The sequence below is a fragment of the Gracilinanus agilis genome, chromosome 3 (genome assembly GCF_016433145.1).
Source record: "Gracilinanus agilis isolate LMUSP501 chromosome 3, AgileGrace, whole genome shotgun sequence".
NCBI lineage: Eukaryota > Metazoa > Chordata > Mammalia > Didelphimorphia > Didelphidae > Gracilinanus > Gracilinanus agilis.
In genome coordinates, this window is record NC_058132.1 from 330,742,981 (window position 1) to 330,767,589 (window position 24,609).

Consider the following 24,609-nt stretch of genomic DNA (forward strand, 5'->3'; position numbering starts at 1 on the left):
TTACCTTTATAATGGTTTGAAATGTCACAAAAGTTTTCCATGTATAGTCATTACCTTCAAGGAATTTTCAGTCTAGTAGAGTTGATAACATTATTACGCAGAAATATAGGAGACATTAATTTCACTTTATTTCCTAAATCTTATACTTCATTTGGAGAGAGAAAAACTTCGTAATTAAAAAAATTTTTAAACTGTTTTTTAATTGCTTAGATATAAAGTATAGCCAATATATACCGAGAGTATTCATCCAAATTCCCACTTTTCACCAGAGTCATGTCTCCAGAGCTTGACTGCATCTTTACATGATTCATGATCTTCCTCCCCTCTACCTTAGCTGACAAGCAATTCCATTGAGTTATATACATGGATCATTGTTCAAAACCTATTTCCATGTTATTCATATCTACAGTAGAGTGATCCTTTAACATGATAACCCCAATCATATCCCTATCACTCTAAGTGATCAATCACATATTTTTCTAATGCATTTCCATTTCCACAGTTCTTTCTTTGGATGTGGACAGCATTTTTTCTCCTAAGTTCCTCTGGATTGTCCTGGATCATTGCATTGCTGCTAGTAGAAAAATCTATTACATTCATTTGTGCCATAGTGTATCAGTCTCTGTGTATAATGTTCTTCTGGTTCTGCTCCTTTCATTCTGCATCAATTTCTTGGAGGTTGTTCCAATTCACATAGAATTCCTCCAGTTCATTATTCCTTTTCAGCACAATAATATTCCATCACCAACATTTACCACAATTTTTTGAGCCATTCCCCACCTCCTCATTTTCCAATTTTTTTTCTACTACAAAGAGCAGGGCTATAAATATTTTTATACAAGTCTTTTTCCTTATCTCTTTGGGGTACAAACCCAGCATTGGTATGGCTGGTTCAAAGGGTAGGCATTCTTTTAAAGTCCTTTGCGCATAGTCCAAATTGCTCTCTAGAATGGTTGGATTAATTCACAATTCCACCAGTGTATTAGTATCCCAATTTTGCCCCATCTCCTTGAGGAGTAATTTTCTAACACAGTCAGTTCAAGCCCATCCTTTTGTACTTTCCATAGATTATTACTGGAACATCATTTAGTTAGCCAGTATACTGCTTTTATAAAAGGGTATTTACTGAGATGGTGCAGTAATGTCAGTCAGTACAAAGTATCTTCCTAAAAATTGACATGCTCTTTAGAAAAATAGAGTCCAGGGCAACATTGGGTGAGCCTTAGATAGCCCCGAAAATGAGGACCTAGGAATAGTAAAAAGCTCATGATTGAAATCTTTTTCCCTTTTACCAAAAGAAGTTTTTGGTAGCAAAAGGGCATTATAAAGAAAATAAAATGTCAGTTGGAAAAGGTGATAATTGAAAAATGAATCAAGTTATTATTAATTTTGAAAACTACTTCAAAATTAAGTTGATTGAAGCTTTCAGGAACTAATTGTTGAAGAGATTGAGTATGAGTCCCATGGAACATTTCTTCTGGAGAGGACTGGGTTAGTTTAAAATACTGGTTCTTGAATTATCAGTTTTTCTAAAACATGCAGGATTGGCACACATGTGGGTGTGTTTTTTATTTACATATATAAACAATGATTCTCATGTGTATATACCTCAAACATTAAATGTAAAATATAATAATTTCATAAAAAGCAAAATTGTTTAAACATATAATTCACCTCTTTGTTTTCCTGTTATTTATTGTGCTTATTGATCTTTGGATCTGAAAGGTACAAATTACTTTGATTTTGTTTAATGTGAGTTCAAGAAAATCTGTGAATTGCAGTCCTTTCTTTGCTGTATTTTTCCTTTAAACTATTCACAGCAATTGTTCTTGTTTTATACCATTAGGGTCCTATTGTTGTGAGGAGGATTACTTAGTTAGTATTTAGGAGACCTAACAGGAAGGGCTGGAGAATTCCAAATAGAATGAGGAAGCAGGAAATGTGTCTGTCTGTCTGTCTGTCTCTCTCTCTCTCTCTCTGAGATGGACTCCATGGTAGTTGGAACAAGCTATTTAAGTTAACTTCCCTAGTTTTCCCTATAATACTATTCTTTGTTGCTCCATTGTTTTAAATAGGTAATGCTTGGTTTTTCAGGGCCAAGACTATCAATGGTTATATAAACTGTGGTAATTAACTTCTATCTGAAAAGGCTTTTTAAGTAAAAGATAATTATAGGCTATCTCTGCTACCCAATGTTCCAATTGAAGATATTCCTAATCACTAGGGTTACCCACTGTCAAATCTATTTTTTTGGCTACAATATCTTCTAAAGATCATCTCCTAATCTCCATTGGTAGAGAGAATACCCACACTGATGAGGTCATGGATCTTTTAGGTGTTGAAATAAACATGTTTTGGTTTTTAGGGGTTTTTTTTCCTTTCATGAAAACTGAATCCAAACACCAGAAAAACCCTGTCCTCTTTTACCTTTTTTTTTTGGCCTGGGGAATGAACTTTATATAGATTATATAATTTGATCCTCATAGTATATAATTGTAATTTATATAGTCACCTTTTTATTGATGAAGAAATTGAAATTGAACAATTTTAAGTGACACAGGCCCTAGGTGGCTTTATTGAGACCCATGGTCATTTCAAACTCAGCATATAAGGTTTTGTTTAAAGCCAGTTCTTTCATTTCACATCATTATTTTTCAATGAATAGTATTCCTTAAAGTAATTTGGATATCTTTTCATTTGTATAATAACATGTTATTTCCTAATATATATGCTATTTCATGTTTATGAACATTGACTACGACTCTCAAAGATAACATTTCTTGACTTTAGGTCTATTAGTGATTATGAAACATTGGCATAATATGTGTTTTACCTTATATCATTTTATGTTAGCACCCTTTTCTCATATTCTCATTTCTATGTTTACTTTTATATGGACAACATTATTTGCCACTTAATTGTCTTAAGTTAGTCGAATATAAGTTGAGTATCTATAGTATACAGTAAATCTTTACCACCTCTGAAAATTTATGGTTAATCATCTCCTTAGTCTAGACCAAGTTGTCCCTCATGCCAAATCTGACCCACTAACAAATAAGCCACAAAAAAACAGGATAGGGGCCACATATGGCATGATGGCCATAGTTTTTGTCAACCCCTGGACTACACATTAATCTTCAGAGAACTTTTTCATGATTGCATACAACTAAGTATAGTGAATAATTCTTAAGTTTATATAATTTTCCTTTTCATGAAGGAAATATATTTAATATTTTATTTGTACTAAAAATTAGTAACTATATATTTTCCTGAAAAGAAATGGGACAGAATAAAAATTAATCAGTATTTCCCTAGATCTATATCTAGCATCTTCTATAAATCCGTTAGGATGGTGCCTTGGAAACATTGATATCACCTTTATTTCCCCATTGGCATTACCAGCACTCTATAAGCATCTTTATGTTTTCACAAGGAAGTATATGAAGATCATATTGACCCACAGCTTTTGACATTAAAAATAATACTCTTTTGCTACTATCTTTGATATTTCTTTACATGAATGAGATCAAGTTGATTCTCATTTTTTCATAATTATCTCAAAGAGGTAGCTAGGTGGCACAGTGGATAATCTAGAATGCTTGGGCATGGAGTTATGAAGACTCGTCTTCCTGAGTTCAAATCTGACCTTATATTCCACTAGCTGTATAACTCTGGTTAAGTTATTTAAATTCAGTTTTCTTATCTTTAAATGGTAAACTCCACTAGTATCTTTGCAAAGAAAATCCCAAGAGGGGTTACAAAGAGTTGGACTTAACTGAAACAATTGTATAACTACAAATGTTGAACAAAAGCTATTACCATGTACTTAATTGTGTTAGGTTCTACCATATGCTAGTATCTGTAGAACCTATCCTATTAGAGTTTACACTCTATAATAGATTTGTATACAAAATAAAATGTGAATAACAAAATAAAAAGTAAATTATCAGTTGAAACATTTTTTATTTTATGTGTATATATTCCTGAAAAGTTGAGTAGAATTTAAATTTGGGGAAATTTAATCATACCACGTCCCTTTGTCATTTATGATACATTATTGTTATACATATTATATTTGCTGAGTTGAATGATATAGTCACCATTTAAAGGTGGAAGCCTTCAATGAATTTTTTCTAACATTTTCAGTTGATGTTAAGTTCAGGCTTCATCACGCTGAAGGAATATGCTTGAACATATAACCATTTAAAAAAAAAACAAAACAATGAATGCAGAAGAAAAGAACAGCACTGGAAAACAGTGATATTGAAACAATTGGTCCACTGGGGCATAGTGGATAAGGTAATTAAGAATATGCTGTTTTCTTTTTCTGAGGACTACAAACTACTAGAATGAGTAGCTTTATTATGCCCTATAAATAATGTCCCATTTCCTATATTCACAGTGTTTTAGAGGTGGAAAGTACCTTAACTATTACCTGATTCAATGACACCCCCCCTTTTTTTAAAAACAGATTAGGAAATTAAGGCATAGTAAGGTAAAAGTGACTTACTTGAAGTCATACAGCTTGTTACTGGTATAACCATATGTTGAATATTTGCCTCTTTATTTCCAGTATTTTCATTTTTGCATTCATTTTACTCCCTTATTATAATAACTTTGGACCTTTTTATGATAACTTTTTAAATTGAGCTACTACCACCACCCTTGTATTTAAACTGCACATTCAAAGATAGTGAGTTCCTTCTCCTAATTACCAGGCCCAGTGCTATGTCTGCCATTTTAAATTTTTATTTTTTCTATTGTGTTGAACACTGTCAACCACCTCTTTCTTCCAAAAATTCCATCTTTCTGTGGATTCTGTGATGAAAATTACATTATCTTCCTTCTCTTACTTCTCTAGCTATTTCTATTTGTTTTAGTAACTCCAGCTCCTTGTATTCTTCCCTAAGTGCATGAATACCTTGCCAGTCATTATGAAATCTCTAGATAGAAGTCAACCTTATTTGTGGGACTCTCCTCCTGACCTGACCCCACCATCATGTTTTCCCACTTCACAATAGAAAGTTACCCAAGAGAAGCAGCTACTAAAAACTGACTGGAGAGTCATGTTTAAGAGCTTGTCTCATTGTACTATCATAAATATAATTAGGAATAGTGTTAGTTGACAGTCATATGAAGTATTAAGAGAGTAACATTTTGCCCACTTTATTCATTTGCCAAATTTTAATGTCTATACAGTATTCTTGTGTGTTGTCCCTTAATAACACTTGTTTGAGATTTAGCAACCCAGAGTTTCATATTCAATGTGAATGGTTTAATCTGTAAACTATTTACACGTAGGCATAGTTGAAATTTGGAATATACTGGCATTGTTTCCCTGTAGCACAGTCACGATTGAACTAAAGGTGGAAAACTTTCTTATGTATCTGAGGGTTTCAAAAGTAGTGAAGGTGAAAGAGGAACCACTGGGTCTCCATTATCTATTTTCTTGTTTATTCCTCTTATGATTTTCACCATTAACAGGGAAGAGAAGATAATATGCATTAATATAGCTGTCTACTACTTGCAAGGCACTGTAAGAACAGCTTTTTATAAATATTTAGGTGCTATTATTGTCCTCATTTTAAAGTGAAAGAAAAGTAGGCAAATAATGGTTAAGTGACTTGCCCAGCAAAGAAGTGCTTGAGGTTGAATTTGAACTTAGGAGTAATTTGTTTTTGTTTTTCTTTAAATTTTATATTAATATCTTTTTTTAACATCACCATAATTGCCTTCCTTCCCTAGAGAGCCAGCCCATTAAACAATTAATAGTTTTAAAACAAAGAAAAAGACAGAAAAATAAACCTAACTAACCAGCATTCCTTTTTTTTAAAAATTCAAATATGTCCAAAATTTACAAATATGTTTATCTCCTACTTTTGCAAAGGAACAGTTCATGAATATGTTCTCAGATCTCTTGTCCAGTGTTATTTTGTTCTTTTGAATTTAGGACTTTTTAATTCCAGCCCTAGTGCTTTATCCAGAGTACCACCAACAGCCTTAAGATTTCCTGCCATAATCATATCTACTTAGGCTGCCACTAATGAATAGACTTAGTGGAATAACTTCTCTGTTCCATTGGCCCTTTATCACCTATGCCTCTATCAACCACTTTATGTGTTGCAGGAATAAAGTAAAAGAAAAATAAATTTCTTTTTAAGATTAATTGACTGACTACATTATCTGTTGCCCCAAACTGTCTGTACATCTTGCCCCAATCAAGTTCTCTAAAATCTTTCTTCTTTACTTATGAACATCTTTTAATCCATCTTCCTCACCACAGCATCACCTTTGGTTAGGTTCTAAGCTGCCTGCTAGATCCCTATGATACTTAAGATAAGATAGAAATTTGTCTTAATTTTTTAGTGAAATCATTAGGAAACCACTCACTTAATGTATGGATTTTGCTCTATAATCACCATTCAAAACTGTACTTTCATGTCCCTTCTTCAGCAGGCAACCTTTCCCAGACTTCTCCCCAAATGCTAGTAACTTCCACTGTGAGATTACCTTTCATCTAATCTATGTCACATTGCCAAATTATTTTCATATTGTCTCTCCCGTTAAAGTACCAAATTGATGGCAGGGTTTGTTTTCACCTTTCTTTGTATCCCCAGTTCTGAATAGGATGCTTATCATATAGTAGGTGCCTAACAAATGGTTTTTGATTGATTTGTATAACTATAAATCATATCTATATCTATAAAAATATCTATACCTACATTAAAATTTTACTTATAATAGTGATTCAAATGATATTTGACAGTAAAGATTTCAAAATTGAACTTTGCATTTAAGTTCATAAGGATAGTTTAACCCTTTTTAGGTGAAAGCCAGAAGTATAAAGATAGATAAAAAGATGAGGCTAGCATCACAATTTAATATTTTAATATATGGTAAAATGGAAGAGGCACTGTCCTTGAAATAAGAGACAAACCTGAGTTCAAAGTCTGTGTGTGTAATCACAGACAAGTCTGTTAACCTCTCTGGACCTCATTTTATTCATTTGTAAAACAAGGCATTTAGCAGGAATATATAAAAAACTTATAATGAAGCATGCTATTCCTCACCCAAATGTTTGTCATTGATGTGCTAACTCAAACTTAATTATAAAACTTACATTTAAGAAGAGCTAGTGTAGGAATTTGTTTTGCTTGACAACAGCTATTTTTAGGGGGAAATATAATGACGTTATTACTTTCCAGTATGTGCTAAAAGTAAGACTGCCCTCCCAAAAATAATGAAAGAAGAGGATCAATGGAGCATTTTTTAAATTAACAGAAGAAACCAGAATGGATAGCACTCAAGCAAAACACTTATGAAAGTTACCATAAACATAAGGAGAAAAGGAAGTTGTGAAAAATTGATATTTGGAATGTAATGTGCAATCTCTATGTTTTGTTATTGTTCTATTGTTATATGGATTTCTTTAATTTGATGTTAAAATCAAACTAAGTTGCAGCTATGTGGCCCAGTGGATAGAGTACTAGACTTGTAGTCAGAAAAACTTAACTTCTTGGGTTCAAATCTGGCTTCAGACAATTATTAGCAGTATGACCCTTATTATGGGAAAAAACAGGGAAGTTAACTTAAATATTATATGTGGGTTCAGAAGGGTTCAGAAGGTTCAGAGTAGGAGACAGGAATGGACAATAGGTGGGGACTTAACAAATTATGGAAACTGGGTTTAGCTGTTAAGGGAAATGACTGTTGACAGAAGTGACAGTTAGGCCTTAACTATCACCCTGCTCCATCTAGACAAGGAATAAACTCAGAGTATAATAAATACACACACTATGGGAACTTCAAGGTAGGAAGAAAACACACAGGGAAACAATTTAATTGTTTTTTGAGAGGCTAGGAAAGGGTGGTAGGTAAAACTATTCATAACTGCCCAGGACTAGGGTCAAAAGGGTAAGTTCCTTAGCCAACCTAGCTTCTGCCAGGTTTGACAGCTTGGCTAAGGACCTGAGGAAGAGAGCTTGGGTTTGGGTTCTTACAACTGATCCTGAAATGTCTTCAGGATACCAGGAACCAACTCCTCCACAGCTGATGATCCAAAAGTAACCAGGTAGGGAAAGATGCCTGCAAGCTGTCCACCAGAACATAGGCCTCTTCCCTACTCAGAGTTGACTTGCAGGATGATATTTTCAGCCTTTACAACCTTCACTACTCTCCAAGATCCCAGGTCAAATAGGGACTGCTGATTGCACTTCTGCTCCAAACCCCTCACAAAACAGCAATGTCTGTTTCTTAGCTCTCTCCTCTCTCCCCCTGTATTCCATTCAGAATGTCCATGACTTCCAGCAAAGGCTTTCCCTAATACGCTTGCAAAAATCTGCCTTTATACCTTTAAAGCCTATACCTATTACACCCTGGATAAGTCGTTTAACCTTATTTGCCTCAGTTTTCTCATCTGTAAAATGAGAAAAAGGAAGAAAGTGGCAAAACACTCCCAGTATCTCTGCCAAGAAAACCACAAATGGAGTCATGAAGTGTCAGGCATTGCTAAAAAATGATAGAACAACAATGAGATTATAATATAAATAACATTCAGAAAATTAGATGATTGGACTAAATGGACTCTTTCAAGTCCCATTTAGCCCTCAATCTATACTAATATTTCTGTATATAGTTTGAAATGTTTAAATGAGTAAAAGTAGGGAGTTTTATGCAATTACATTGATGATTAATTCTTTAAGAACCAACTTTTTCTCCACTCCCCCACCCAACATGATTCAATTGAAATCTCTCTAATATAGGATTATTATGAAGTTCTTATATAATTGTAAAATCATGGATGTAGATATTATAGGAAGTTTATAAATGTAATTTTAAAATTACCTTAAATTTCTCATAGCTCATTTAGTCTTACAAGATAGTATATAATTTTTTCTACTATATACATAATTCATTTGTCATGATTTAAAAGAATCAATTAAATATAATTGTCATTTTGCCAATATTGGAATTTTTTAAAAATGGAGTGTTTCTGTTGGGCATTTCTTAAGTATTAAACACGCTTTCCTTCTTAAAAGTTTCTCTTCCCTTGGTTTCATCTGAACTAGCGTGCTTACTTTCCTCACACTTCCATGAGTTCAGTTATTTTCTCTATGAGAGCAGACTCTTTATTCAGCACTCTTCTTTTTCTAGAACTCTGGTTTTGCGTTACTAGTCTTCTAGATTTCCCATAGATATCTTGAACTCACTTTGCCCAAGAACAAAAGTTTTCTTTCCTTTTATATCACAACTGCATTTTTTTTATAGATTCATTTCAAATTTTTTATTTGCATGAAAATAAACATCCAATAATTATAGTTAGCTACTCCTTAAAATGGATAATGGTATTCATATGTTGGGGTAAATGTTTAATTAACCTGTATGGATTAACTTTGTATGTGAAATTAATACATTATACATCATCTTAATTATATCCTATCTATTAAAACTATTTTTCTACTTTCTTTGTATAAAAATACTTCATAATCAATACTATCATGTGTCTAATTTGTTCAGTTCATTAGAGGAAACAAATGTAAACGGTTGGTTTTCATATGATATAATTTGCTAAAACACTTTCACCCCCAAGTACTCCCCATGAATCTTTTTTTCCTCAGCTGGACTGGGGAGAAAAGGTGCTGGGGTTTAGGGAGGCCAATAAGAAGTGAAAGAAACTATTATCTCTGATCTTGGAAGTCTTAATAGTATGTATTTCAAAAATGTCTGAACAGGGCTCCTTGCTTTAATCATTTACAGCAGGAAAATATAATTCTTGACTGATCATATGATGCTTAATTGCTGGGTTCCTAATGCTATTGTATTTTATCAAATGAGTACTGTTTTGTGGAAAGGAGTAAGATCAACAGTCTTGAGAAATTTATCTAAGCCATTCAAAATGAAGTAAAGTTGAGAGTTAATTCATTCTCTTCTAAAATATCACTGTGTTTTTCTATATCAAGTCAAAGAAAGCTTTGGAATGAGTCAATCTTTTAAAATAAGTAAATTAAGTTTTTGTGGAAAAACACTAGAACAATATGTTAGTTTCCCCCTGCATTTGGAAAGCTACAGATTAAGATATTGTATATGCTATCTTCCTGTAGTTTCTAATATTGTTCTGAGAAAATTTACCATAGTTTTTCAGCTGTGATAGCTTTATGATATCATAGAGAAGTCTTTTGGAAATGAAAAGGGATTTGATTCTCTCCTCATTCAAATATTCTCCTAACAGCATCACTCAATTATTATTGTTGGTGCTACATCAATGCTTGGCAAGATACATTCAGACTTCATCAAAGCAATTTTACCCCAGGAATTCCCTCCCCCTTCTTCTCCCCTCCCTTTTTTGACCTCCCCACTCCCCTGCTCCCTTTGGTTTATCCCTTCTGACTTTCTCAGTAGGGTTAGATGGAGTTTTTTATCTGAATGGATAATAAAGCTACTCTTCCCTCTCTGGGTTGATTACACTGAGAGTAAGGTTTGATTATTACCTCTTAATGCTCTCTTCCTCTCCTTCTTATAATAGTATTTATCCCCTCCCCTTCCAATGCCCTCTTTGTGTGTAATAGAATATCCTATTTTTCTTATTTACTCAAATTTTTCTTGGTGTCCCCTACTATTCACCCCCTCTTTCCCACCCCCCCATGTCATCTTAGACCATTTAGTATCCTGTCCTCTCCCTATGAATTATTCTTCTGGTTGCTATAATAGTGAATATTATAATAGTGAATAGAGTTCACTACAGAGAATTATACATAGCATTTCTCCACATAGTAATACAGATAATTAGATCTTATTTAAGCCCTTAAAGAGTCAAATTTTAAAAATTATGAGTTTTCTTTCTTTTCCCTCTGTTTCTTATTTACCTTTTCATGTTTCTCTTGATTTTTGTGGTTGGGTATTAAACTTTCCACAACTGCATTTTTAATATCCCTTTTTATGTTGAAGGTGCTACTAGTTCCAAATCCCAGCCTTGAAATATCTTAAATTCTTCCCTCTTCCTCAGCAGTCAGTTCTGTTGATAGTATTTATCATTTTTTCTTCAAAGATTTAAGGACTAAGGATTCAAAGTATGAAATGAAATTCTTTGCCCTCAAAGAACTTTCATTCTATGCAAGGAAAATCTACACACATATAGCAAAAGAGATGGAAAGTGAAAAACTTTAAAAACATTCTGGACATCTATTCATTTTGTGGAGGATAATATTCCACGTAAAATTGCTAAAATTATTTTATGAAACTGGTTAAACATGAAATTTCTAATGTTAAGGAATAGCTGAAAAGTCTTCTAAAAAAAGTACAATCTCCATTCTTATAAGTTAAAAGCAAGTTAGATAATTATTTGTCACTTTGGTATATTAATTTATGAGGTGTTAAGATAAAGGATCTCTTGAGCTTTACTATCTAGCATAGTAACTTATTTCAAAATAAAATTCTGAAGTAGTATAAATCTCCATTAGTATGTTTTCATGAATTAAAAATATATCATTTATCACTTAGATTCATGATTACATTTTATATATTAAAGCAATTGTTTGTCTCATATACTGCTCCTTAACACCATCATATTGAAATAATTATAAATGTCCTTATAGGTACTGTAAGAATTGAGATGTTCAGAAATATGCAGAATGCAGAAATCATCAGAAAAATGACTGAAGAATTTGATGAGGTACAGTATATTTTCACTTAACCATATAACCCTTTCAAAATGAAAATGTATCTTGTGGGTTTGTGTGAGATGTTTTAAAATTTTTAACCTTTAAACATTGTAAATTAAATATACACTCTAGATCTATCAACTTTAATAAGCCACTATTCCATGTTTAGCATTATGTTTAGTATGTATTTTATATGATGAAGGTTGGAATAGTGTTCTGAAATGCAAAGTTATGAATGACTTGGAAGTAATGGAGTTCCAATAATCGAATTGGAAAAGAGTGTAGTGTCATGAGAGCATTTTAAAATGAGGAAAGATTAACAATGGAAATGAGAGTCTATATCGCAATCACAATTTTAACTCTACTTTAAATATAGATTAAAAAAAACCTGGAAGGTAGATGGAACATTAGTTTTTTAAGAGTTTCACTTTAAAATCCATTTTGCTTTTATGAAGGTATTTTCTTGCCCTAGCTGACATATCTTGTGCTAATGTTGAATGGATAAGGATAATGAAAAAAATTCTTTTTAAAAATAATGTTAACATTATTAATCAGTATTTCAATGTTACATCTAGGTTTAACAAGACTTGCCATTTCCTGTGAAATTTTGACTTTTTTGAATGCATTATGTTAGTTTTAACAAAAATTGACCTCCTTTAAAAAAATAATGTGTTGGTTATTTAGTGAAGAGAATTGCAGTACATATTTGCGCCCAGACATTGTTTTGGGAATCTTTTATTTCCTAGCATTGTTTCTGAATAATCATGGATTATTTTCTAGAAGACAGGTGAGGGTAAGAAGATTGTAGCTGTGATCCACAGGATTTTAGGTTCATGTAGAGATGCAAAATCTAGATTTTCGCTGGGCTAGTTGTATTTGAGTGGCAATCCACATAATCTTTTCACCAAAGAGGCTAATTGGATAGCAATCTCACATATTCTTTATGTTAACCTTCACTTAGAGCTTCATTGTACAGTTGTGTCCAACTCTTTGTGACCCTGTGGATTGTTGCATGTCAGTATTGTCCATGGGGTTTTCTTGGCAAAGATAGCATAATAGTTTGTAATTTCCTTCTCCAGTGGATTAAGGTAAACAAAAAGTTAAGTATTATTATATGTCTGATATTAAGTGTCTGAACCAGGGTCCTCCTGATTCCCAGCCTAGCACTTTATTTACTTAACCATCTACCTGCCTAAGCCTTGAGGCCGCATAATTTAGGAACTAGATTACTTTTGTAAGCTCCTCTAAAAAATGACAGAAATGTTTAATCACCCCTATAAGCATCTTAATTTAGATGTAACATTCCCAAATCAACTCATACTGCTTCATGGTTGGTCAACATTTAAATTCCTTTCAGTGGAAGTGCTCTTGAAAAAATAGGAAACTTTTCTGTTATACTATTATACATACAGACATATATACATGCATACATGCATATATACTGTTAAAATCATTAATCTGGGATAAGATGGATGCCACCTTGACTGACAGGGATGGCAGTTGAGAGATTTGAAATGTTCCCAGATGCCATGACCCAGGGGAAAACATAGGTTAGCCCCCACCCTATAAATACTCCCTAAGAACTACAGTTTAGAGGTCTCAGAACTCAGAGCTCAGACTTGAGCAAACATCTTTGGATTAAGAACTGGGCAGAGGGAGGTGAAGGGTGGTTGAAGGGTAGAAGAAGAGGGTATCTTGCCTGTAGTTATATTAAAGTTTTACTACAATTAAAGAATTGCATTTATTCCTTTTGAATATCATTGTGTATTTGGGATGTTTAAAAATAATTTATATTTTTGCATACTTCCTCTATGTCGGTCAACATCAAGCATTTATTAGGGCATATTATGTGCCATATACAGTGCTAAGCACTTAGGATACAAAGAAAGCCAAAAATACAGTCCTTTGGCAAGTGTTATAATATTTTATCAGATTTTTGATAGGGTTTTTTCACCCCCTTCTTCCTTTCATGATGTAGCAGCCACAGCCAGAATCAGGGATTTGGGATTAATTACTAAAGAGCTGACAGCAAATTTATATTCTTCCTAAGCAACTTATTTTTAATTGCATAGTGGCAGTCTGCCAAATTCATGTCAAAATGATTGGTTTTCCTGGTCATTTTTGTTAGAGTATGGTGGAATCTCTGCAGCAAAGTGATATGAATAGATTTAAAATATAATTTAAATCAATGCTTTCTATTAAATATATGATTAAAATTAAAAAAACTTTTTCAAGTCATAGGATGATAGGTAGCTTCACAGCATCATTTATTTTTATTTGATTGAACATTTCATATTGAGTAAGTACAATGTGGCATCATAAAACCTTTACTTTCATGATTTCCATTGAAAGTATGGGCTGTTGTAAGGAAATTGATGGAGAAGCTCATTAGCGTAGTGGCTAGAGAGGAAACCTTAAGTTTTGGAAGACTTGGGTTTACGTCCCACTTTGGGACATACTGGTTTTGTGACGTTGGGCAATTCACCTATCTCTTAGTGCCCCCAGATGACTCTCTAAGATAAGGAATAGTGGCAAAGTAGCTTTTGATTGGTCTAAGTGAACGGAGTTTCTTTAACAGATGTCTCTATGCCAGTAATGGGCAAAGTTTTTAAAGAGGGGGCCAAAGGAAAGGAAATGCTCATCTATCATTCTGTTTCTAAGGCAACTCTTTCAAAGTTTCATTGTATTGTATCCTACTCATTGTATTCGTCAGCTTAGGAATAATGTCACAGGGCTGGGTAGAACATTTCAGGGGGGGGGTCCCTCCTTCCCCCCCCCCCCCCCCACATCTGGCCTGCAGGCAGTAGTTTGCCCATCACTGCTCTATGCCATGGAAATTCATATTCCCTGCAATCCAAAATGCCTCCTTGCCTGCTCTTAACTATCATTGAGGCCGTAGGGAATACATGGAAAGGTTGATGTTAATGTTTCTCTTAAAATTATCCTCCAAGAGATGTCAGGAATTGAAGCTAGCCTAAGTAAATGGATTCTCCTTTTTTTCAGTAGGTTATGTAAGTGAAGTTTTGGAGATGAAGTATTTTAGCTACTATTTAGATATTGTGCTTTTATAGATTCTACAAATATTTAAAAAAAAATTTTTTTTAAACCCTTACCTTCTGTCATGGAGCCAATACAGAGTATTGGCTCCGAGACAGAAGAGTGGTAAGGGCTAGGCAATGGGGGTTAAGTGACTTGCCCAGGGTCACACACCTGGGAAGTGTCTGAGGCCAGATTTGAAACTAGGACCTCCCGTCTCTAGGCCTGGCTCTCAATCCACTGTGCTACCCAAGCTTCTCTCAAATATTTCAAAATTGAGAAATTTTATTTTAAGGGAAAGAAGTTTGAAGGATCTCATACTGTATTATCTTTTACTCTAACTATCATAGTCACACTTTGAAAGTATCATGATTTCTCCTTTCCAGTGATATTGCCACAAACTAGCAAGGGAGTTTTATTTACCCTCTTATGATCATAGATTTAGGGCTAGATGGGACTGTAGGTCATTTAGTCCAAGCCCTTCGCTTTATTGATAGTAAAGAGAATAAATACATTTCCATTAGTGGTACTAATCCTCAAATCCTTTTTTTGCTATTCCAGTCTGTGCGAACTGTGCTCCTAATGGCACAAATGAAAATTACAATTAGCAAAATTATATCCCCACATAGCCTTTATTTTAAGCACAGCTAGATAAAATGCTTCATTTTATTAGAAATATATCTCAGAATAAAAATATAAACCTGTATTCATTCAAAAAAGTTTGAATGAGTCCTCAGTGAGGTATATATTTTAAAGATCTCATAATATATCCCTCCTGCAGTTGTTATATAGCCTCTGAACAGATAACAACAAAATAAACATTTCAGCAGATTATTTAATTCATTCCTACTATGGGCAAGGGATATATACCAGATGCTATAAATATAAATCTTAAAATGTATATAGATTCCCCCCAAGCTGTTTATTCATGGTACAATAAAAAGACATGTATCTAAGTAACTAACAGAAAATTAAATTAGGTAGTACAAAGAAATATTTCTTAACCACCCCCTTTATTCAAAGTACTGGCTATACTAGACATTGGGGGTACATTCCTAAAATAATTTTACAATCACTGCCTCAAGGAGTTTATAATCTAATAGGGAGAAAAGTAAGAGTTGCTAAATAATAAATAATATAAAATATGGAGTATGATGGAGGCAAAGGAGCAATTCAAATTTTCCCAGTAAAATATAAGAAGGGACAGAAAATTTTTTTCAGCTTAAGGAAACTGGGCAGTTTCCAAAGGAAGGGGTAATCTAGAGCAGTCATACTTCAATTTTAACTTGTAATAAATTTAAGTAGAAGGTGATAAAAATGCCTTTTGAAAGTACATTTCCTTTGACTGATATGTATTTAAAATAACATTCTACTCTTAAACTGTTAACATTTCCTTTAAGGTTTTCATTATAAAAGTTTACTGATATATTTTGTATTTTATATGTATATCACCTTCATTTTTAAATTTCTCCTCACTATAAAAATAAAATAGGAGGGCCAGATAGGACGAAAATAAAGGTTCAAAAGTATCTTCATTGGTTCCGTTCAGGGGCAGGTGTAAGGAACACTAAAAAGAGTCTTGTATAGAAAATTAAACTTTTTATTTAAAATATATATTTGGGTAAAAGGATTTCTAATTCTAAGGGATTCTAACTCCACTCAAATAAACTCACAAGTTCTGCAAGAAACCACTTCTCCTGTGGTTCACAGGCTATGCTAATCCTCCCTGATCCTAACAAACAAATTTTTATACTATTCTAACTAAAACTACCACTATAATTCTTAACTTTGCCTTTAAGTTATGAAGATAGCCAAGGGTAGCTGGTTGAGTCTCAACAAGAATCAGGTTAGGATTAGCCATAACAGATTCAGAGTCCAAACCAAAGACCAGGTTTTCTTTGATCTTTTCAGAGTTTAACCAATATATACACAGTAACAGATAAATAAATAGTGTTTCCCAAGTTGGAAAAGAAAACACTTCACTCCTTCAAGTCTTTCACTCAAATGGGATCAGAGAGAGAGAGACAGAGAGACAGAGAGGCAGGGAAAGATGTTACCTTCTCCAGCCCTGCAAGAGAAAAGAACCTTCCTGTGGCTCTGTCAACTGCCAAAATGCCTCACCCAGAGAGTGTAACTGTTATAGAAATAACAGTTACAACTGCCAACAGTTGAAATTAACACCCTCCAGTTTATGATTCCTTTGAGCCCAGTAGTATTCCATAACCAACAGATACCACAGTTTGTTCAACGATTCCCCCATTGACAGGCAAACCCTCATTTTCCAGTTTTTTGCCACCACAAAGAGCAAAGCTATGAATATTTTTCTACCTGTCTTTCTCCCTATGATCTCTATGACGTACAAACCCAGAAATAGTATGGTTGGATCAAAGAGCAGGCAATCTTTAACATTCTTTGGGCATAGTTCCAAATTGCCATCCAGAAGAGTTGAATCAATTCAAAACCCCACCAGCAGTGCATTAATGTCCCAATTTTGCCACATCCCCTCCAAAATTTATTACTCTCCCCTGCTGTCATTTTAGCCAGTCTGCTAGGTGTGAGGTGGTACCTCAGAATTGTTTTGATTTGCATTTCTCTAATTATTAGAGATATAGAACACTTTCTCATGTGCTTATTGATAGTTTTGATTTATTTATCTGAAAGTTGTCTATTCATGTCCCTTGCTCATTTATCAACTGGGGAATGGCTTGATTTTTTTGTACAATTAATTTAGCTCCTTGTATGTTTGAGTAATTAGACCTTTATCAGTGTTTTTTGTTATAAAGACTTTTTTTTTGCAGTTTGTTGTTTCCCTTCTGATTTTGATTGCATTGTTTTTGTTTCTACAAAACCTTATTAATTTAATGTAATCGAAAATTATTTTATATTTTGTAATTTTTTTCTAACTCTTCCTTGGTTTTAAATTCTTTCCTTTCCCAGAGATCTGACAAGTATACTATTCTTTGTTCACCTAGTTTACTTATAGTTTCCTTCTTCATATTCAAGTCATTCACCCATTCTGAATTTATATTGGTATAGGGTGTGAGATGTTGATCTAAACCTAATCTCTCCCATATTTTTTTCCAATTTTCCCAGGAGTTTTTGTCAAATGGTGAATTTTTGTTCCAAAAGTTGGGCCCTTTGGGCTTATCATACACTGTCTTGCTTGCATCACTTACCGCAAGTCTATTCCACTGATCCTCGCTTCTGTCTCTTAGCCAGTACCATATTGTTTTGATGACCACTACTTTATCATATAGTTTAATATCTGGTACTGTTAGGCCACCTTCCTTCACGTTTTTTTTAAATTTCCCTTCATATTCTTGATCTTTTGTTTTTCTAAATGAACTTTGTTATAGTTTTTTCTAATTCAGTAAAAAAGTTTTTTTGGTAATTTGATAGTGTGATAATTAGATTAACTCTAAACTGCCCATCTTTAGATTTAATCACCAAAGGTGAGAACACCTCTAATTCTGGGAGGTCCAAAACCCAAGTGTGCTAGAGTGAGGGAGGAATCTGAATCAACTGACCCTCCCCCTAGGCAGCCTATGAGAATTGTCTATTGTAATTAGACATGCAAAATAGGATGGAGGAACACAGGAAGTTACGCATAAGTGACCCCTTTAAAAGGAGAAGGTCCTCAGTTAGCTGAGGTCTTTGGAAGAGAGCATCTGGTGAGGACCTCTTCTGGTTCATGGAGGAGTTTTGTAATGCTGAGACTCTGGTGGGACCTCTGACTGTGCTTCCCTTTGAATTGTCACTTAAGTAAGTTAAGCTGACACTCTGTCTCCTTTGGAGTTTCTGGAGGCTCTACCGTCAGGGAGGCTTCTTTTGCCTCACCAATTGTAAAAGGCCTTGTGGCTAGAAGCCTTGTTTAATTAACCTCTGTGCCCCGTTGCTGGGCCTCTAAATTCTTAACTGGTCTGGGCCTCTAGAATGGGCTAGAGTTTCTCTCTCTCAATTTCCCTACCTTCAACCTTCGTAATTGTAAATAAACTTCCATAAAAATCAATTTTGATTTGAGATTATTCTTAATTGAGGATTGATAATAGTTCAATCCTTTGGGGACCACCTTTTAATATATTGAACCCATAAAACCTTTTTTTTCACCCTTACAATAGATATGGCACCTAAATAAGTAAATTAATTTGGGTAGAATGGTCATTTTTATTATGTTAGCTCGTCCTACCCATTAGCAATCAATGTTTTTCCAGTTGTTTAGATCTGGTTTTAATTGTTTGGAAAGTGTTTTGTAGTTATGTTCCTAAAATTCCTGTGTTTGTTTTGGTAGATAGATTCCCAAGTATTTTATATTGTCTGGGGTGATTTTAAATGGTGTTTCTCTTTCTAACTCTTGGTGCTCTAATGTGTTGGAAATATATAGAAATGCTGACGATTTATGTGCATTTATTTTGTATCCTGCAATTTTGCTAAAGTTGTTGATTATTTCTACTAGCTTTTTAGTTAATTCTCTATGATTTTTTAAGTAGACCATCATATCATCTGCAAAGACTGATAGCTTAGTCTCCTCATTGCCTATTTTAATACTTTCAATTTCTTTTTCTTCTCTAATTTCTACTACTAGTGTTTCCAGTACAATTTTAAACAATGGAGGTGATAATGAGCATTCTTCTTTCATGCCTGATCTTACTGGGAAGGCTTCTAATTTATCCCCATTGTATATGATGCTCTTTAATGGTTTTAGATATATGCTGTTTATTATTTTAGGAAAGGTCCTTCTATTCCTAAACTTTCTAGTGTTTTAAATAGGAATGGGTGTTGTGTTTTGTCAAAGGCTTTTTCAGCGTCTATTGAGATAATCATGTGATTTTTGTTTGTTAGATTGTTGATATGGTCAATTATATGTATGGTTTTCCTAACGTTGAACCATCCTTGCATTCCTTGTATAAATCCCACCTAATCATGATGGATAACCTTCATGATCACTTCCTGGAGTCTTTTTTGCTACTATTCTATTTAAGATTTTTGCATCTATGTTCTTTAGGGAGATTGGTCTGTAGTTTTCTTTGTCTGGTTTTGGTCTGCCTGGCTTTGGAATCAGAACCATATTTGTGTCATTAAAGAAATTTGGTAGGACTCTTTCTTTGCTTATTATGTCAAATAATTTCTACGGTATTGGAATTAGCCATTTGCTTCTAGTTGCATAGTTCTATTTTTAAAGAGTGAATTTCATCCTTGGCTTTTTGGTCATCCTTTTCCTTCTCATCCTATTTTTTTACAGCTCATCTTTTGCCTTCTTCTTGTTTATTTTTTAAACTGGTCAGTTTTGGATTTTAAGACTTTATTTTCTTGTTTTTGTCCATGTATTTAGTTTTTCAAATTGTCTTCAGCCTTTCTCAATTGCTTTTTGAGTTCCTGAAGTTCTCGAATTAATTGAATTTTGAGATCTTCCAAAGCCTGTGTCTATTTAGCTGGAGCTGCTTGATCTTCTATTTCATTTGCTGTTTTTTTGCTTCCTGGAAAGAAGCTGTCAATTGTAATTTCTTTTCTCTTTTTCTGTTCTTCACATATTTTTTTCTTTTTTGTTCTCCTAGTTTAAGGAAATGGATTTAATGAGCTTGTTCAAAGATTTTTACTTAGCTGGCAATGGAGATTCATAGTTAAGTTATCTACAATCTATGGGAGAGAGGTGTTGCAGTTTCCCTGCCCTTGTGAAGACTTCTTATCTGTCCAATTTATGGGATTAAGCCTGGATTAGTCTGTGTTGCTTAATGTGCCCTGAGGCTAAAACCTCAATAGAAAAAAGAGGGGTGAGGGGACAAGATGGAGTGTTTAACCTGAGCTGTCCAGCAGTAAGGTTCCCCCTGATCTATCCTGCTGTTAGATCTGGTTTTCTTTCTTCAGGAAACTCTATCTGGGTATGGTAAAGCTAGTAGGCCTGAAGTTTGGCTCCATCTAAGCAACCATCTTCGAAAAATTTTTGCTGTGTTTCTCTGGCTTTCTCCTATAGCCACATACCCAGTGCCTGTGTTCAACTCCCTGCGTCCAGAGCTAGCAAGGCCCTCTTTACACCTGCCCGGAGATTTCAGGGGCCACTGGAGACTCCACACAGCCTGTGTGTGTTATATTTTAAAATGATGAAGGCTGATATTATGAGGAAAAGTAATAATTTAATTAAAGCTATTGTTGGTTGAAAATATATATAAGACCACACGCCTGATAAAAGAGCTTTCAAACCACCCGCCATTTTTCTTCCCTGCCCCTGGCTACTTCATACGAAAGAGAGCGCCCAATCACCCCCAGGAGATTTTATATCATTCTCTTTTGTCATCACTCTTCCTGTCTGCCTCCATTTTACAAGAGGAATCATGGGAAATGTAGTTTCCAAAGTGTCCCCCAAATGTCCACAGGAAGTTTTTCATTTAAAAGCTCAAGTGAGCCCCAAATACCCCTAAATGGAACCCCAGAACTTACTTAAATAACAAATTTTCCCCCCTGAGATCTGGTAAAAAAGACTGGTCTTTCTTAATGGATCTTCTAAACATAGATAACTTGTTAATTACTGGAAATTGGGGATAAAAGAAAAGACTATAAAAACTAGCCACATTGACAAAAAGCCAATTTGAGGCAATCCCCTATTAGTATAAGAGTATACACTCAAAACAAATGCATTTAACTCATTCAAATCCCCATAGTTGAAATCAACTGCACCCCAAAGTTCAATTTGGATCTTCATGATCCAGTGAAGGCTCTTCAGGCATTTTCATGGTGTCTTCACCAAACAGGTTCGTTGTCAGGATTCTGGGAAGATGGCAAACCTCTTGTCCTGAAATTACTCTCAAAAGGATTTAAACTTTACATTACAGACTATAAAACATACATTTCTTTCAAAGAATTATACATTACCCCCCTGAAATTATTTCCTAAAAGAGTTAAAAATTTTTTTTTACTTTATATATTTTAATATAGATAATATGATTATAAAACTTAACACACACCCATGAGGAAAATTCTAAATAACACATTTCTCTCCTTAAGAGGGTACCTCAGGTCAGCTAAGGATGCATGGCTGAGTCATGGAGTTGTATGAAATCAATTGGCAAAAGAAATAATAAAGAAAAGAATAAAATCCAAATAAAAGAAGAAAAATTAAATCGTGAATGAAATGTAAAATGTGCAAAATGTAAGGAAAAATAAACTTTTAAAAGGTCCTTGAATCAAGGCTTAAAAAGTGATTTAAGCGGTTTGCAATTACTCCATTCAGGGCTAGGACTACAGAAAATTGCCATTCTCTATATAAGAAATATAACAGGACTAAATATGTGAGCAAGGGAAATATCTTTCCCTGATCCGGCTTGTCTGCACCTCCTCAGGGAATGAGTCATAATGATAGCCAATCTTAGGTGCTTTACTAGGAATTTAAGTTAAGGGGAAGTCTCCCCTCTAAAGTGTTAGAAAAGCTGCAACTCCAAAACTCAAACACTGATTTTTAAGCCCTTCAGCATTGGCATAGAACTTCTTCAATTCATGGTCTGCATGACCCTTTGGTCCTTGGCACTTTGCAGAGTCTTAGTCAGTCTCTATGACCTTGTGGTTCTTTTTTGCACTTCTCCTGGAATCAGACAGAGAGGCATTAAATCATAGTCCCATCATATTTATCAATAATTGGCAGGTTACCATAGTCTCAGGCTTTTCAGGTATGAATTAATAATATAGCAAATATATATCTGCATTAAGCTTATATCACTGTAAAATTAAAAAAAAAGATTAACTTAAAATACAAAATAAGAAAAAGTTAAAAATGAATTGTTATTAAATAAAAATTAAAAGGAGAAGCAATAAGGAAATTTAAAATTCAGGGGAAAAAATACAATACTCTCAAGGATAAAAAATGAGGGAAAAGAACACATATTGCATTGCATATATAAGGAAGAAAAATAAAAGAATGTTTTAAAAATTAAAAAAATATATATATATATAATTTAGAACTAGTGAAAGGTTTTTTTCACCCCAAAAAAATGAGATTCATTTCCTGGTAAGCTTTTGCATGAACTGTGAGTATAAATGGGTTTTACAGTGCACATTCAAATAAAGTACCATAATTTCTAATAACACATTGAAAGACAATAGTAAACAACCCATTATTGTAATCATTTGCTATGATGCTTTAAAAAAATCGTATATTTGTTATGAATTCAAACCTTGGCTAAGATATTTTCTCAACATACTCTGTTATTGCCTCTATACCAACTGTGGGGCAGAGTCTAAAAAGAAATCTGATTTAATAAAAAAAAACCTTCTGAACTTCCTGGTTAAGATGGNAAATTAAAAAAATATATATATATATATAATTTAGAACTAGTGAAAGGTTTTTTTCACCCCAAAAAAATGAGATTCATTTCCTGGTAAGCTTTTGCATGAACTGTGAGTATAAATGGGTTTTACAGTGCACATTCAAATAAAGTACCATAATTTCTAATAACACATTGAAAGACAATAGTAAACAACCCATTATTGTAATCATTTGCTATGATGCTTTAAAAAAATCGTATATTTGTTATGAATTCAAACCTTGGCTAAGATATTTTCTCAACATACTCTGTTATTGCCTCTATACCAACTGTGGGGCAGAGTCTAAAAAGAAATCTGATTTAATAAAAAAAAACCTTCTGAACTTCCTGGTTAAGATGGAGGCAGAATAAAAAGCAGCTGCTTAACCTCTCCTCACAGAAATATATACGACTCCTCAAGAAGACATAAAAACAAATACAGAGGAACGAAGGGACCCCATAACAGAGCACAGCATTGCAGGTACGTGGAATCGGGGCATTTCCATGTTATAAAGGGGTGAAATAGCTCTAACTAAAACACAAACTGAGCAGCCCCATACCCCATTCCACACCACCTACAGTGCCAAAGCCAGTGCACAAGAGTTAGAACAAGTTTGGGGCACACATTAAGTCCTTGGCAACTACCTGGGGTCACAAGGGCCTGCTCCTAAGAGCAAGACTTAAGACCCCAAGAGGCTAAAGAAGGCACGGACTTTGAACACAGACCCTGAGCGCAGACACCAATCCTGAGTTCAGGGGAAGACTCGGATCCTGAGCTCAGACACGGATCTTAAGTGGGAACCCAGTGCAGAAGGGTGCAAGGCTGTGGAAGCAGTGCCCTGAGACTGTAAAAGGAGCCTCAGGCAGAGGAACAAGCAAGGGGACCATGAGGAGGCTTAACCCTGAGAATAACTACACCTGAGACCTCAGGAGCCTAAAAAGTGCAGACAGACCCTGAGTGTTAGGATAAACCATGGCAAGCCAGAATCAGGAACCCCAGAAGAGAAAGATCATCAATAAGAAATTTGTAACACTCGACAACTTTTACACTGATAAAATCCAAACAACAGACCAAATAACAGAGGGGAACAAACAAGTAATCATATCCAAACATTCCCAAAATAAGGAAAACTGGCCACAAGCTATTGAAGAGTTCAAATCTGAGAAGATGAGAAAGATGGAAAAGATTTGGTGAGAATATTGTAGTCATTATTTTCTTGGCTCTGTTTATTTCATTGTATATCAGTTCAAGTAAATCTTTTGCTTTTCTCTAGTCATCATTTTATCTTTCTCATAGCATAGCAACATTCCATTACATTCATTCATGTTGATTTGTTTAGCCATCCCTCAATCAGTGATCTAGATTTTTTCACTATCTCAAGACATGTTCATATAATTATTATTTCTTGGGGATTTCATTCTAATTCATGACCTCTTTGGGGTTTAAGCCTTGTAGTGAAATCTCTATCAAATGATAAAGATATTTTAGTCACTTTTTTTCATACATTTTATGTTTGCCCTTCCCATAGTCTGTGTGTATTTATACATTTTATTTTTGTCCTTCCCACAGTCTGTGCCCATCTGTCATCTTTGCTAATTTGTAGACTGTGTAGTGAAATCTCAGAGTT

The 24,609-nt window shown here is 34.2% G+C and overlaps 1 protein-coding gene across 1 annotated transcript in view; it reads left to right on the forward strand.

Annotated features, from left to right (window-relative positions):
- Nucleotides 1-24,609, forward strand: part of STAG1 (stromal antigen 1) — a 257,933-nt gene that overhangs the window by 78,931 nt on the left and 154,393 nt on the right. Inside the window, exon 5 of the mRNA XM_044669151.1 lies at nucleotides 11,592-11,668. Coding sequence (XP_044525086.1) covers nucleotides 11,592-11,668 — 77 coding nt within the window. The remainder of the gene's footprint in view (nucleotides 1-11,591; nucleotides 11,669-24,609) is intronic.